This window comes from Danio aesculapii, chromosome 14 (genome assembly GCF_903798145.1).
Source record: "Danio aesculapii chromosome 14, fDanAes4.1, whole genome shotgun sequence".
In the NCBI taxonomy this organism is placed as follows: domain Eukaryota; kingdom Metazoa; phylum Chordata; class Actinopteri; order Cypriniformes; family Danionidae; genus Danio; species Danio aesculapii.
Genome location: NC_079448.1, coordinates 24,098,646 through 24,114,467, shown reverse-complemented (window position 1 = coordinate 24,114,467; position 15,822 = coordinate 24,098,646). Strand labels below are relative to the sequence as shown.

At 33.1% G+C, this 15,822-nt stretch overlaps 1 protein-coding gene across 2 annotated transcripts in view; it reads right to left on the bottom strand.

Annotated features, from left to right (window-relative positions):
• Positions 1–15,822, bottom strand: part of gabrb2a (gamma-aminobutyric acid type A receptor subunit beta2a) — a 92,869-nt gene that overhangs the window by 22,800 nt on the left and 54,247 nt on the right. For both annotated transcript variants that reach the window (XM_056472496.1, XM_056472495.1), the window contains exon 5: positions 6,803–6,885. In XM_056472496.1, the coding sequence (XP_056328471.1) occupies positions 6,803–6,885 (83 nt within the window). The remainder of the gene's footprint in view (positions 1–6,802; positions 6,886–15,822) is intronic.

Genomic DNA, 15,822 nt, shown 5'->3' with positions numbered 1-15,822 from the left:
AAAAAATCAACTGTAAAATAAAGTAAATGCATTTGTAACAGAGTTGTAATGTATATTCAAGAGACTTTTCTCTGCATGACTTAGCAACCTGGTACACCCTTTAAAAATCTGCAGACCTTATGAAGCATTAATGCAGAGCTCGAAGACAACGATAACAAATACAGCTTCTTCATTGGGTTTAATGGGCCGAAGTGCAGCGTGATGAAAATACAAGAGCTTCAGCCGTTTGGAGAGTAAAACCGCAGAAGCTTGTCTGAAAGAGCTTTTAGACGAGAGCGAGGAAAGCGCTGTTGGACTGGATGCGGACTGGTGTTTCACTTTCCATTAAATCTATTATCTCAGTGCCAGAGCGTCTGATTCTGTCAATTGACTGGCTGATTACTGTCAACAGATCACTTCACTTGGCTGTGCTCGAGGGGCTTCAGCAATGCTCTGGACCTCAAGACCAACCGGAGATCAGGACGAAGCAGCTTCTGCTCTGCTGTGCTTTAAAATCTGCTTCTCAATCGCGCACATTAAAAATGCATCAGGACTCCAGTTGATCAGGGAAAAGTCGGCTTAAGCTTGTGTCTCATTAGCCTGCGTGAAAAATGGCACACGCCGGCAGAAAAACTGTTCTGTTTCAGAGTGCCGCAGTGCCCGGATTTAGCTTTCTGGACACATGGAGGAGGTGACATTTAAGGGGAAAATGTGCAGTTGTGTGTGTATGTGTGCGTGTGTGTGTGTGTGTGGAAGAAAATAGTGATTTGTTTTAGAAATTTGACAGTGAAAATGAGAGACATGCAGGGGTTTACGCCATTAAAATTTTAATTTAAGATGACTTGTGAGTGGAATTTAACACTGTAACAAACTGAATTCTATAACTACTATTCTGTAATTAATTTGTTGCTGCCTTAAATTTTTTAAGTTGATTCTAATTTATTTGACATGTTATTTAGACTTACAGGAATTAAACAGACTTAAAACGACAAATTCAATTTCTATGACTTAAAAATTAAGTTGAAACCTGATTAACTTATTTAAATAAGTTATAGTAAGATTTTTGGACAATTCACACCATTTACTACTGGGTTATTACCTGACTTTTATTATGATAACTGTTTATTAGCACTTATAAAGCATGATTATAAACTTATTATCCATTCCAAATCCTACCCAATATCTAAACCCAACTACTATCTTACTAAATATAAATAAGCAGCTAATTTGTAGTTTACTGAACTAAAGGTCTTAGGTAATAGTTAGTGTGAATTGTACATTAATATAAGGAGTGGCCAAATTTAGCTGTTTGATCACGTCATTTTTTTAAGCGTAGATTGGCCATAGTTCATATAAGATTGTTCTGAATTGAATTTTTGTATTGTCATATTTATATTTATACAAGTGTTCTGTCTAGTTCTCGAATCTGATTGGCTGATAGCCGTGCGATATTCTGCAATAACAGCACTCGTACAGCCTCTTCACTCTTGTGTATTACTCCTCCTACATAGAGTGACAGCAGATCAATAAACTCACTACAGTTTGATAAATATTGCTGCTGTTGGACAACATAATGTACTTTTGAGGCTTTTTAGGAGAGAATGTAGTCATTTAGATTGCAACTATGCAGTTTATTTATAAGGATAGTGCCTATTTTAAATATTTACAATTTCCAAAATTCCATCGGCGGCTATTAGCCTGGCGTACTGAACATAGCTAAGAAGGTTGCGCAACAAGATGACCACATACTAAGTGCTTAGGGGAAAAAAACTAAGCATTTTCTTTTCATATTTCAAACTACAGCTGATTAAATCATTATAAAACAGGTAAGTGACATTGTAAGTCGATCTCTCTCTTTTGTATGTTGTAGTGCTGTATTTACACCATAGTAATCTACAGTGTTTGCTTTGCCTTGGCTTTTTCGGGGTTAATTATTGTGAAATACCAACTGCACAGAGAAATACTGATAATTGTCTGTAGACTGATGGCATTTCATGCTGTTCAGCCTTATAATCTTAAAATGTGCCTAAAAGCACCTGTTTTGTCATTACTTTAGACATTATGCTAGAGAATCATTCAAATTCTAGCCCTAAAGAGACATTGGTGAAATTAGCAACAGTTTCTGCTGACCATCAGCTAGAGATGTGAATGAATGGTAGTTTCTCATACAAAAGGATTTTGAGACTGGGTGTTTGATTTTCTTTTTTATACACGATTATGCCGTGAAATTGTTGTATTAACGCAATATCACACTCGTAGCAGTGCGATATGGCTGGATATCGCCACTAGTGGGACATTAAGGCACTCGGCCGACAGCCTCGAGCCAATGCATGCCTCCCACCAGTGGCGATATACAGCCATATCATACTGCTACTTGTGTGATATTGCTCGTTTTAAGCTTTTATTGAGATTTTATCCAATAAATAAGATATTTTTGTAATGCAGGTTAATTGTGAATAAGTTACTAGACAACTAGCAAGTGCATACCTCACATTGTCTGGCAATTAAGAGAGCTAATTTTTAAAGCAAAAATATTGTTTTTGATAGTTTGAAAGACATGTCTGAAGTAAAGTTACGTTTTACTTTTATGTTATTTTATGTTATATTTTATGTTGTTATTGTCAGCAGAAGGTTGCTAAGCAACAGAAGCATGCATATCCAATGGCACAGGAAAGGAATGCAAGCAGCCAATACTTCTACAAAGGTGAAAATACTATTTTGTGTTTATGAATAGTTTGGGTATTATAGTTTTATTTTATTTTTAAATGATTAAATTACAACGTTTTTTAAAACTGTCAAAAAACTGCCTCACTACTAGTTCTAGTGTTAAAATCTTAAAATGTTTAGTTTAAATTGCATAAAATACACACAATTTCATTTTTCATACAGGGCACTTTTTTTATAATTAATTTTTAGGGGTTTTCAACTTTATTTTGACAGGACAGTAGAGAGAATGGACAGGAAAGTGTGGGGAGCAGAGAGAGGGGAAGGATCAGCATAGGACCTCGAGGCGCGAATCGAACCCGGGTCGTCGCAAACACCGGAGTGCATGTGTCGACATATAGGCACCGACATATAGGACACTTTTAAGTTATATTAATTGTAATGTCATGTATTTTTTATTTAATGCCATGTCAGCAACCAAGGCTATTTTCATGGCAAGAGCATTTTAATAATAAATTTACAGTTAAAATTCAACAAACAAACAACATTAATTAAAGATTTTTAGTGCTAATACATGATAAAAATTGTACCATTTTTCCTGGTGTCACTTTACTAAAAATGTCCTTAACAGAGTTAATTTAATAAAAAGCCTTCTTGAATCATTAAATGCAGGACAAAATTACGTTAATTGAAAACATTTTATTTATTTTCAACAGTTAAAGTTATTTATACTTCATACTTGATTTTAAATTGCATATATTATATTATTTTATATTATATTATATTATATTATATTATGTATTTAATTGCTATAAACTTAAATTAAATTATTAAAGTGTGCATAATAATAATTATTCAAGACTTTATTCAATCAACTGTTTTTCTGCACTGATTTAAAAAAAAACTGCAAAACAAAAATCACATACATATAACAAATGAATTTGCATATTTAATCAAAACGGTTATGTTTAGACTAAAGAAATCTCTAATTTCAATATAAACTTCAGCTCAGCAAGCTGCGCGCGTCGCTGGTGTCCAATTGGATTAAAATTCATGAAATAAAAGGCAAGCGATTCTTAATTCCTGTATTGCGCTACACCTCAAAGAGAAGCAAGTGAATGAGTAAAAGAAGAGAGGGGAAAAAAGGAGTATCTGCAGAAGGCAAGCCTGACCCTCAGAGTCTCTCTGCTTCTGGCAGCTCAATGATCAAACACTCTCGTCATCCTCCTCCTCCTCCTCTTCCTCCTGCGCCTTCACTCCAGCACAAGAAAAACTGCACTACACACAATTACCAGCAATAACCACACAACACAAAGCCCATTCGTCTTCATAAAGAGTCGGATGATTAGCTGTTGTTGTGGCTGAAAATGCATAATTTACCACCGCTGTCGTGAAGAACAGATTATCCGCGTTTAAAGGTTCTGATGCGGGATGAGTTATGGATCACCTTATTAATGGTTCAACGTACGCTTTTAGCATGCTTTTCTATTTCAAGTGTTCATCCTAAAGTGAAAACGTATTCAGCATTTATTATTTACCCTTCTGCCGAACACAAAAGAAGATGAAAGATGTGTTAAACAGGTTAGGGAAAAAAAGATGTCTATTGAAATCTATTTCTTTTAATCAGATGTGTAGTGTAAGGTTTACACTATTAAAGCTCTGTGTGTTTAAGAGAATGGACAGTAAGTGTTCACAGGTAAACTCACTGTCTGATGGACTTAATAACATTAATTATTCAGCTGTTTAGCATACAGCCATTCACTTGCAACAACAAATGTAGCGCATTTCAATCCTAAAGTAGTATAAAAACACTATTTTTATTATTATTTATAATTTTTTTAATTATTATTATTATTTACTAATTGTTATTATTATTAGTAGTAATAGTAGTAGTTATTATTAAGTGTTGTTGTTGTTGTTGTTGTTATTATGGTCACACATCACAATAGGTTTTCCTTAGTTAATGTTAATTCATTCATTAATTTTCCTTCACCACAACGAAATGAACCACTAACATATCCAGCATATGTTTCACACAGCGGATGCCCTTCCAGCTGCAACCAAATACTGGGAAACACCTATATACCCTTCTAGCAGGCACACAACATCATAAGACTTTAATATTTGGTTAGATTTAGGTCATGATGTCAGGTGACCAAAATTCAATGTCTAGCCAGTGTCTAAGGACAAGGTCAAATTAACGTCCAAAATCAATGTCAAATTACATTGATATTAGGTTGTGTTGGAAAGTGACCAAAATCCAATGTCTGATAGATGTCATAGTGGTAACGTCCACACAATGTCAAGGTGTAACATGATTAGATGTTTATATTTGGTTGATTTTAGGTTGATTTTGGGTTGGACGATGACGTCAGCCTGACCTTGGGTTCTGACATCAACCCGATTTTCATTTTCAAACAAAATCCAACGTCTCCACGACATTGGGGTACCACGTCAACATGACATCACATTGATGTCCTGTGGCTGCAGGGCTCATTCACACACATACACTATGGCCAATTTAGCTTATTCAATTCACCTATGCAGCATGTTTTTGGATTGTGGAGGAAATCCACTCGAACACGAGGAGAACATGCAAACTCCACACAGAATTACCAACTGGCCCAGCCGGAATTCAAACCGGTGACCTTTTTGCTGTGAGGGGACAGTGCTAACTACTTAGCCACCATGCTGCCCCTGCTAATGTTAATAAAGTATATTTACTAATATGAGCTAATAATGAATAATAATACTTAATCATAGTTCAACATTTACTAATGTATTCTTAAAATCCAAATTTGTGCATAATAGCATTAGTTAATGCACTGTGAAATTTCCATTAACTAACACTAATGAATGTGATTAATAATAATAATAATAATAATAATAATAATAATAATAATAATAATAATAATAATAATAATATTATTATTATTATTATTATTATTATTATTATTATTATTATTATTATTATTATTATTATTATTATTAATAGTAGTAGTAATGATGTCATTATAGTTATGGAAACTATTTCATGATAATATATTACTATTATTATTTTTTTTATCATTTTCATGATTATGGTAAATAGAAAGAACGGAGAATCATGATTTAACTTTAAATTCCAATGGAAACTTATAACCAAATAAAAAACTGAATTCATATAATGTAGTTTTTTGAAGTGTGCTTCATTTTTAAATTTTGAAAATTATATAAATATTTATTCTTAATTCATTCATTCATTCATTCATTTTCCTTCGGCTTAGTTTCTTATTTATCAGGGGTCGCCACAGCGGAATGAACATTTATTTTTAGTATTTATATTAAATTAACTGAACTTATGACATGAACGACAATTGTAACAAAAACTAATTGTTATTGTTACTTTTTGTTGTTTTTGAATTGGACTGAATTTAGAATATAGGATATGATATAGAACAGGGGTCACCAATCTCGTTCCTGGAGGTCCGGTGCCCTGCAGGATTTAGCTCCAACTTGCCGCAACACACCTGCCTGGGTGTTTCATGTATACCTAGTAAGACCTTGATTAGCTTGTTCAGGTGTGTTAGATTAGGGTTGGAGCTAAAATCTGCAGGACACCGGACCTCCAGGAACAAGTTTGTTGATCCTTGATATAGAATATAGGGATATAGAATACAGGAATATAGAAGCAACGATTATAATTCAGGTTTAAACACAAATAGATCAAAATCCAAAGAAATTCATAAACCTGTAGTTTTGAGAAATGCATAATATACTGTATGTCACCAATATTATATAAAAATTGGTATTTTTTATGTATTTGTGTTACTACAATTATATAAACACTTTATATCATATTAATTATTGTAAATATTAATTAACGTATTATTAATTATTTATAAGTACTCAAATTATTATTTACAAAAACTGCCATAATGTAATTCATAAATTATTATTGCATATTACTTTTCTGAATTCTGCTAAAAACTTTCTTAAAATAAACTATGAAACTTAAGCAGTTTGCCATAACATAACAACATAACAAAATATAAGTATATAAACGAAAAAAAAATCTGTCGTAAGAGCAGCAGCAGTTGTCCTGCAGTGAGAAACAGATGCATTGATGTTGTACAGTGAGAGGATCAGAGATGAGAAGGCCAGAAGAGGCAGCACTCACAGCTCTCGATCTCCAGTGTGCAGTTCTGCTCGTCCAGCGGGTATCGCCTCAGGTCCATCATACAGGCAGCGGTGGTGGTGATCCTGAATGCAGAGCACAGACAACAAGAGACTGTGGGGATTTACTGATGCTTCTCAAGGACAACAGAGACACCGCAGAGCTACAGCACGACTTCTGCTCAAATCTTCATATTCATACAAGAGAACAACCACGGAAGTGCTTTTACAATGCTTTTTTTATGACTTAAAAATGGGTTGAAGATCTGTTCACATTCTAGGGTTCAGCGAAAATCATTCAAGTTTCCTTTTACTGTCATTTAAAACATCACAGGAGATGTAATGCAGAAAGAAATAACGTTGCATCGATACTTAGTAAAAAAAAAAAGGTAAAACTTTTGCTTTAGTCACAATTCATGCTATTAATGTATGATCTTTGTCTACATCCATAATCCTACCCAAAACCTACACCCAACATACCTTACTATTAATAAGCAACTAATTAACCGTTTGAGCTAATAGTCTTTGTTAAGATTGACATCCAGTGGTTAATCTAGGTATTGCACTCCTAATTTAAAACACTTCTTCACCCAGCCCCTCCCCCTACAACTACATGCAAATGCAGGTTGCCAGATTGACGATTGACGGAGCGAGCATGCCTGACTATCGAGCACCGTGTCCCAACTACACATGATAAAAGTAAGCATTTCAATATTTTCCATAAGGAGAATAACGAACTTTAGCATTGCTTTTTAGACAAACAAATATGTTCACTAAGACTGTTCCTAAATATCTGCAAACATATTATGGTATTTCTATGATTTAGAAGAGTAAACAACTTACATACAGCACTTTTAATAGTTTGTTAATAGTATTAAATGTGACGTAAAATAAAAGGGTTACTGACAAATCTAAATATACATATGAAAATACCCTTGGGCTGTTGAAATTTTTTTTAAAAACAAACTAACTGCACTGTAAATATTACAATTAACATTTTTTGTTGCTTCAACTTATTTTTTAATTATCTTATTTCATTACTTATTTTAAGATAATTAAGATAAGTTTTCAACATTTTTTAGGTTACACAAAGTTAACAAACGTACTATTTTTAGTCAGTTTGATTGATGTAAGTTAATATGATTCATTTAAAAGCTTAAAAATGTAAGGTAGTAAGAATTTTTACAGTGTAACTAACAAACGTATCTAAATAAATAAATAAATAAATAAATAAATAAATAAATAAATAAAGTTTATTGTGGTTCATTAATATGACAAGTTTCTATTAGTTAACACAAATTAAGATTTAACAATACTTGTACAACATTCATGAATAATAAAGTTCAACATTTACTAATGCATTACTGAAATCCAAATTCATGCTTGTAAACATTAATACTCTGTGAGTTAACAAGAACTAACAATGAACAACTGTATTTTCATTAACGAACATCAGCAAACATTAATAAATACCGTAATAAATGTATTGTTTATTGTTTGTTCATTTTAATTTTAAAAATCACTAACATTAACTAATAAAACATTATTATAAAGTGTTAGCAATATAAATCTGTGATATAATAGTTGTATATATGTGACTTATGTGTTCAAAAGTCTTACAGCAGACGAATGAAAAGAGCTGTCATGGATTTTCACAAATCTGCTTTACTCAGTATGAATGATGACTCCATCGTATGAGAATTTACATCAATTCAGAAATGTAAAAACAAATCTAAATGTTTACTGAGGTATTGTACTTGTAACAAAGTAATAATGTCGGAAAAACTATGTCAACGTAGGATTGAAAATATAGTATGTCATTTTGCCTACATTTCTGTCAAACTGCATAAACACTTGCACGTTTCAATGCTGTTTCAGGGTGAAATGAACATCTAGAAAGGAGGCAGTAAAATGCTGACAATGACCATCCTTTTCCCTACAAACTATGATTAGTGAAGCAGATAACTAAGATTTAGACTGGAAATGCCCACAAAAACATCATACAAAAATAAAACCTGACACAAAATATAAATGCTATTTGCACAATAGTCAGCATTTGAAGCTGTTCAAAAAAGTTCAAAATTGTCCTAAGACAAGAATAAATAGTTAATAGTTAATCGTTTATTGACAACTTTGATGAAAGGTTTTGATCCACTTCAAATTTTGACTATGGAAGACCTTGTTAAGCACTTAAACATTCATGGCAAGTAATATAAATTATTTTATTACAAAAAATGTATATTTCATTTGAGATTCCAGTCATACATTAACGACAATTGATGCCGTTCTAAAGTGTCTTATGCTTTGCAGCTCTAATAAGTTGTAATAAAAAAATCTGCACAGCCTTTTCACTAGTTTTTGCAGTGAGTGCAGTGGGTGGTTAGACCACGAGACACTCAGGGCGCATAAATATCATGCAAAGCACTCACTGCCAAGAGAAAACCAGCATCTTCAATGTGGTTAGGGCAATGGTGTAGTTTGAATGGTGTAGTTTCACCTATATTTAACAGTGCCTCATCAGAATTAACTTCCATTTTTAAGTGCCTATCCAATGGTTGAAAAAAAAGGAACAAAAAGTAAGTACATGTCCACTTTTCTGAGCAGATGAACACGTCAACACTCTTCTAAAAACACTCAGATGCGAGAACTTCTCTAAATGTTGGAGTCTTTAAAAAAGAAAGAGCACTGGGTGCTTCATTTAAAAAGGATGCTGCTGGTGTTAAAAGAAATCTCTCGTTGAAAACTACCGGAAAAAAATATGCTTACATTGCCAGAAAAAAAAATGGTGGACATGCACCATCATCAGCTGTGACACCTGTCAATAAAAACGTGGAGCGGGTGATTCCCTGAATTTAAATGACATATAAAATAAAACTGAAAAATTTACTTCTATCAGATTAGGACTATCTACCAGTATATGGGTAAAATTATGGGTATGGTTTGGATTACACAGTCAGGAAGTGACTTCAATGAGGGGAAAGAATAATCTGGCAGGGGTATAATTAAATAATACAAAACAAATTGGCACAAAACTGGGTCATTCTTTTTTCCAGTGAAGAGGATAAATGCTGCCTCCACCTATAACGAAATGCCAACCAAGTTTCTATTTTCATGCAGTTCTTATTGCAATACCATACAAGAATAAAAAATCACCAGCAATATTTGTAAAAAAATGCATTCTGTTGTTCTATAGATGATGTTATTTTGTTCCACAGCTCACATAATACAGTGTTTTATTTGTGACCCAGAGAACTCAGAAACGAGTCCTGTGAAACACATTTTGACAAAAGAGCTCAAAGCCATGTTTAGAGCATGTAGAATGGTGTGGATGGTTTAGTTACATATTAAAAATAGCTGTCAAATTTACAGTATTACTGGTAATTTTGGTTGTCAGTAATACTGTAAAATTTACAAGTCCATTGTAAATGAACAATTGCTGTAAATCTTGTTCATTTACAGCATTTTTTTTCTCGCCAGGAATACTGTAAATCGTACAGCAATTTTTGGTACAGTATAGAGCAGGGGTGTCCAAACTATGTCCAGGAGGGCCGGTGTCCTGGAGAGCTTAGCTCCAACCCTAATCAAACACACCTGAACCAGCGAATCAAGCTCTTACTAGATATACTAGAAACTTCCTGGTAGGTGTGTTAAAGCAAGTTGGAGCTAAACTCCGAGCCCTTCAGGACTCCCCCCCCCCCCCATCACCGGTTTAGAGTATGGTTTGGTGAAGTGAATATATACAAAAAAACAACTCCTTGTGGACACTTCATAAGTGCAGTAATATTCACCAGAAGCAGTGTTTTGGAGAAATGTAGTGCGTCGTAACAAATCGATTCCTCCCCTAGGAATCAGGTCAGCTTTTCCTGTTGGTTCACTGAAGTTATAACAGGTAAATCATAGCACCTGATTAAAAATCCTGTGAAATCACCTTCTAATTTATATCATTTGAAAAGCATTGTAATGACCATTAATGTCTCAAGCAAATCAAGCATTTCTCTTTCATACTGTTGTTTAAATTAGCTTCCATGCTGGCATATCATACATCTATCGATTAGACTGCACTTCATATGTTACACAGCGTTACATTTTTAAATGTTTAGCTTTAAATAATAAATAATAGCTTTCGATAGCGGCAGAGATAATGTATTCCTGGGGAGAGTCGAGTCAGAATCACATTTTTAAAATATCACCCTCTTGTGGACATTTCATAAGAAACGTGCAGCAAAATTAATTTCAGGTTCAGAGAAATGACGTAAAAGACTGAGATTTAATTTTAATAGATGGAAGTCTGTTATGAGATCAGTACAGTAACCTGAACAATTTAGAGAGCATGTAACTCACACAAACAAGGACAGAAATGGCACAATCCAGTTATAAAAACAAAATTAGCTGTAATATCACAGAATTTGACAATTTTTAGACAACTCAAATGTTTGTCAATAAAACCCCCATTATTATTATTGGACCCCCAAAAACACTTGAAATATATGGCCTGTGTCACATGGGACCAATCTATTATAGTTTATATAGTTTTTAGTTATATATTTTTGTTGGTCATGATTCATTGTCATTACATAAAAACAAAAGGGAATGTGGCTATAGAACAACCCCAGGTTGAGCAAAAGGTAACCTAATTTTAATATTTAAGAAACTTAATAAGTTAAACTAAATTAACAATTGCTGAATGAGAAAAATGAATTCACCCAGCATCCTTCAATACAGACTGTTTAAGGAGAGTAAATGTTGAAATTAAAGATTATCACACGTGTTTTTGCTCAAAATTAGATCACACTGGAAATTTTATTTGTAACCCTGGATCACAAAACCAGTAATAAGTCATCATTTTTAAAAATAAATCTTCCAAAAGCTGAATAAATACACTTTCTATTAATTTATCATTTGTTATGATAGGACAATATTTGGCAGTTAAAGTAACTCTTAGAAAACTGCTATATGAGGGTTAAAAAAATGTAATTAAATTCAATTCAATTCACCTTTATTTGTACAGCGCATTTACAATGTAGATTGTAGATTTACAATGTAGATTCAATTAAATAAATTAAATAAAGTTTTTAGACGTCTATAATCAGTATGTTAGTTTTAAGGATATCTATAAGCTAGTGTGCTCCTAAACAGTGACAAAATTTGTGTTTGGAGGATACAAACCTGATATAAACATCCAAAGCTTGCAGTTTGTCACTTCCACCTAAATGGATCAACAATTTTTTGACATCACCTCATACTTCAGTTTGTCATCAAACCTTAACCAATCAAATTTTCTCTAGTATCTGACATATCCCGCCATCTTCGAGACGCTTCTCGTTTGCCTTTCATTTGATGCACTTAAGCCACTCTCACTGGCAAAGCTGTGATAAAAAAAAACACTATTGCTGCTATATCTGCTTTTTTTTTTAAAGCGGAGGAGCTACTCTACCCCACATCTCTTCGTGTTTCAGTTGAGATTGCATCATACATCAAATTTAAAAAATGCACATTTCAAAACACTTCACAGGACCTTTAAACACTTAAAAACTAAGTTTTGATATATTTACAGTAGGAAATCTACTAAATATATTCATGGAAAATGATCTCTACTTAATATCCTAATAACTTAGGTTGAAAGCAGCTCTTAATTTTTTTGTGGGGCTATAAAAATAGGAAACCTCCACACTATTGAAGTTTGCATCATCGTGACATTCTAATGAGCAGCATTTTGATCAATCGACCTTCGTCAGGGATACAAAGTGAGCACTTGTGTATTGTTCTAATGCCCATTTGGGTGTAGAATTGTATTTCTCTTCTGTCATAATTGGAGCCATGGCAATTATTATTAGCTGATTGTACTCTAGATGACCTGTTCTCAAATGCACTTGTACTTCACATGTTCTGTTAAAGCCCTATGAAGGTCAACCATCCAAAATATTCCTCATTTAAATATTTTTGTGTAGTGTGCAGGATTTACATTTTATCTAACGTATTAAAAAATATCATCCAACTGATCTATGATTGATTCCGTGTGCATATTCCATACTGTGTGATTTTAATTTTGTTCTGTGGCTTGCAATTTTTTACCAGGTGGCCTAACAAGAGCCTCATCTCTTTCCTTATGCGCAATTGCGGTCATAAATCAGCAAACTAAAAACATCAATGCTCTGGAGATCCCACCATTCCGCAATCACAATTCCACAGGAAGCGCTGGAAGAACTGGGAGCTCTGGGAAATCAAGAAATTAGGCCAAGATGGCAGAGGTAAAAATAACAGGCTATTTATAGGTCGCTACATCATCAGCAAAAGTCTCTGTGCATTTCGGTGTCTGAGAGATGGATAGATTAGAGAGTTATTGGTCCGATGTGGTGTTGTTGGAAAGCTGGAGATGAGTTCGAGGTGGAGAGAGACAATGTCATGAGAACTTCTTCTTTATCTGTCGCTCTATGAGTTTTTCTATCCCTCTTTAGCCCCTGCTCAATATCTGAATTCCCCCTTTCATCCTCCATCTTTCTTTTACTAGTGGTTCTCTTCACTATGTGTTAAAAGAGAACATTGGGAATTGAGAAATGGAACAATTTACAAAACATCAAGCATTCAACTAAACTAAACATTGCATTAAAGGAATAGTTCAGCCAAAACCGAACTTTCTGTCATCTGCTACTCACTCGTTATTTGCAAAAAACCTGTTTGACTTTCTTTCTTCTGCTGAACACAAGTTTGAAATGTGCAACCATTGACTTCCATAGTATTTCTTTTTCCTCTTATGGAAGTTAATGGTTACAGGTTTTCAGCTTTTTGATGAAAATATCATCTTTAGTGTCAACATAATAAAGAAATTCCTAAAGGTTTGGAACCACTTGAGGGTGAGTGAATGGTAGGCAAATGTAATTTTTTGGGGGTGAACTATCCCTTGATTTATATGAATAAATATGTTTGATTTTTCTTATAACAACGACTGTTCATGAACATCATTTGTAGTTAAATTTACATTACATTGATCAAAAACAGTTATAGTGACATTTATAGTGTTACAAAGAATCCTTTTTTTTAAAAATGCAGGTAATTTGATCGTTCTTTTCATCAAAAAAATAAATATTAGGCAGAACAAACCATTTTTATTAACATTAATAACAATACTATTATTAATATTTAATTATTACAATGATTTCTGAGAATCAAGTGCCAATAAAGACTGGAATGATGTATAACACAAAAAACATATTGAAAGCATGTGTCTTGAAAATAAAATGTAAAAATATGGATGAACAAAATTTCCACTAGAATTCTGACTTGCATTTGCAACTAAAGAAAAGTTAAATAACTCTTAGTCTCTTCTGATTAGTAACTGATTAGTATAATTTATCATGTCTTTATGATTATTAATAAAGTTGAATGTTTAGGAGTTTAGATTATATGATGACTTCAGTGTCATCCCTTTTCAGAGTAAAACTGGAATATGTGTGTTAGTGCTTTTTCTGTATGCCAAACGATTTGTTTCATCAGGATCTACCCACTCAGTTCAGACCTCTTGGTTGGACCTGGACCTTGAAGAATTGGAAACAACTGTTTCTTGAGTTATTTGCCATTTTGTGTGTTAAATCTTTTAAAGTTAATTCCTTTGTATGTAAGCTGCCAGTTTGGATGTAGCTTGTACCAGTTTTGAACCAATTTGATAAGACGGCTGAGAGAACACTAACCAGCTTTGAGTAAGAAACAGATTGTACTTTCTGTGTGTGTGTGTGTGTGCGTGCGTGTGTGTGTTGTATTCATGTGGATTAGTATTACAGGTCTGGGGTCAGCTCTGAATACCCTAGTGGCTGTCTGACTTTTGTATGTGACAGCTAAGCAATCATTGCAAGATATTGTTTGGAATTACACACACGCACATGGACATTTTCTATGTGTTTTAACCAATCAGGATTAAACACCTATTTGTATGACGCAGTTAATGATGTTATGTGCGAGTATAATTGTTGTTGTTTTGAGATTGTAAACAGATTGGCCTACGAACTCTACAAGAGTGTTGAAGCTGACCTCTGCTGATGAAACTGAAAACAATCTTCAGTAAACTTTCTTTTTAATTGAATCTCTGAGTCCGGCTCATTATTATTTTTATTATTTCAATTGATAAAAACTTTGCTGGGAAAAACTGTCAAAAAAATTGCTGACAAATAGATTTTTTTTTAAAGTTGTATATTTGGGGCTGCACTGTGATTCTTAAATAGAGTCTTTTAATATATCAAGATATTACTCGTATGAAATTTGACAGACAATATTTTGATAAAGCACTATTATTAAACTGAAAAACTAATTTAAGTGGTGTCTTCTGTAATAAGTTAATTATCTAAATTTACTGATTTTTTTGTGCCTGACAATTAAATGAAATCTAAAATGTATTAATTTAATTAATTAATTTACTAAATTCATTAATTAATTAAATTTCATATTGTTGTGTACTGACTTGCCTTCTAAAACTTACTCTATTTCACAAAGTAGTTCGCACTTAGACTTTTCATTTAAACAGCACATGACAGCTATAATGATTAATACCATACAAAAAAGAAAACACAGTAAGACAAATAAACACTAAATCAAGGATATCATTGCCAGCACTTGTGCTTTTTTTACATGAGAGTGGGTTTATTTAATATGATTTATTTGTCAGGTGTTATAATTGCCGCCAACTACTCCAAACACACTGACTTCTCCTATTAAACTCAATATTACGATCGAGTCGCTCATCTACTTTTCTCAAATACACCCAAAAAATTATTCTTAAGCCTTTTGGAAGACAACTTAATTGTTTTATGTTTAATCAACTTAAATTTGTAAAAACTACACTGAAAAAATTGATGTCCACAAAATTGCCACAAACAATTTATATGTATTGTAAACAATTTATAATTCTGTTTATTCATGACAATTTGCATTTGTATAATGTTATTGTTATTATTAGCAGTATCATTTATTATATGCATGTTTAGATTTGTGAATAAAAACAAGTTTAGTTTTGTCCTCATGCATAGGAATAGGACG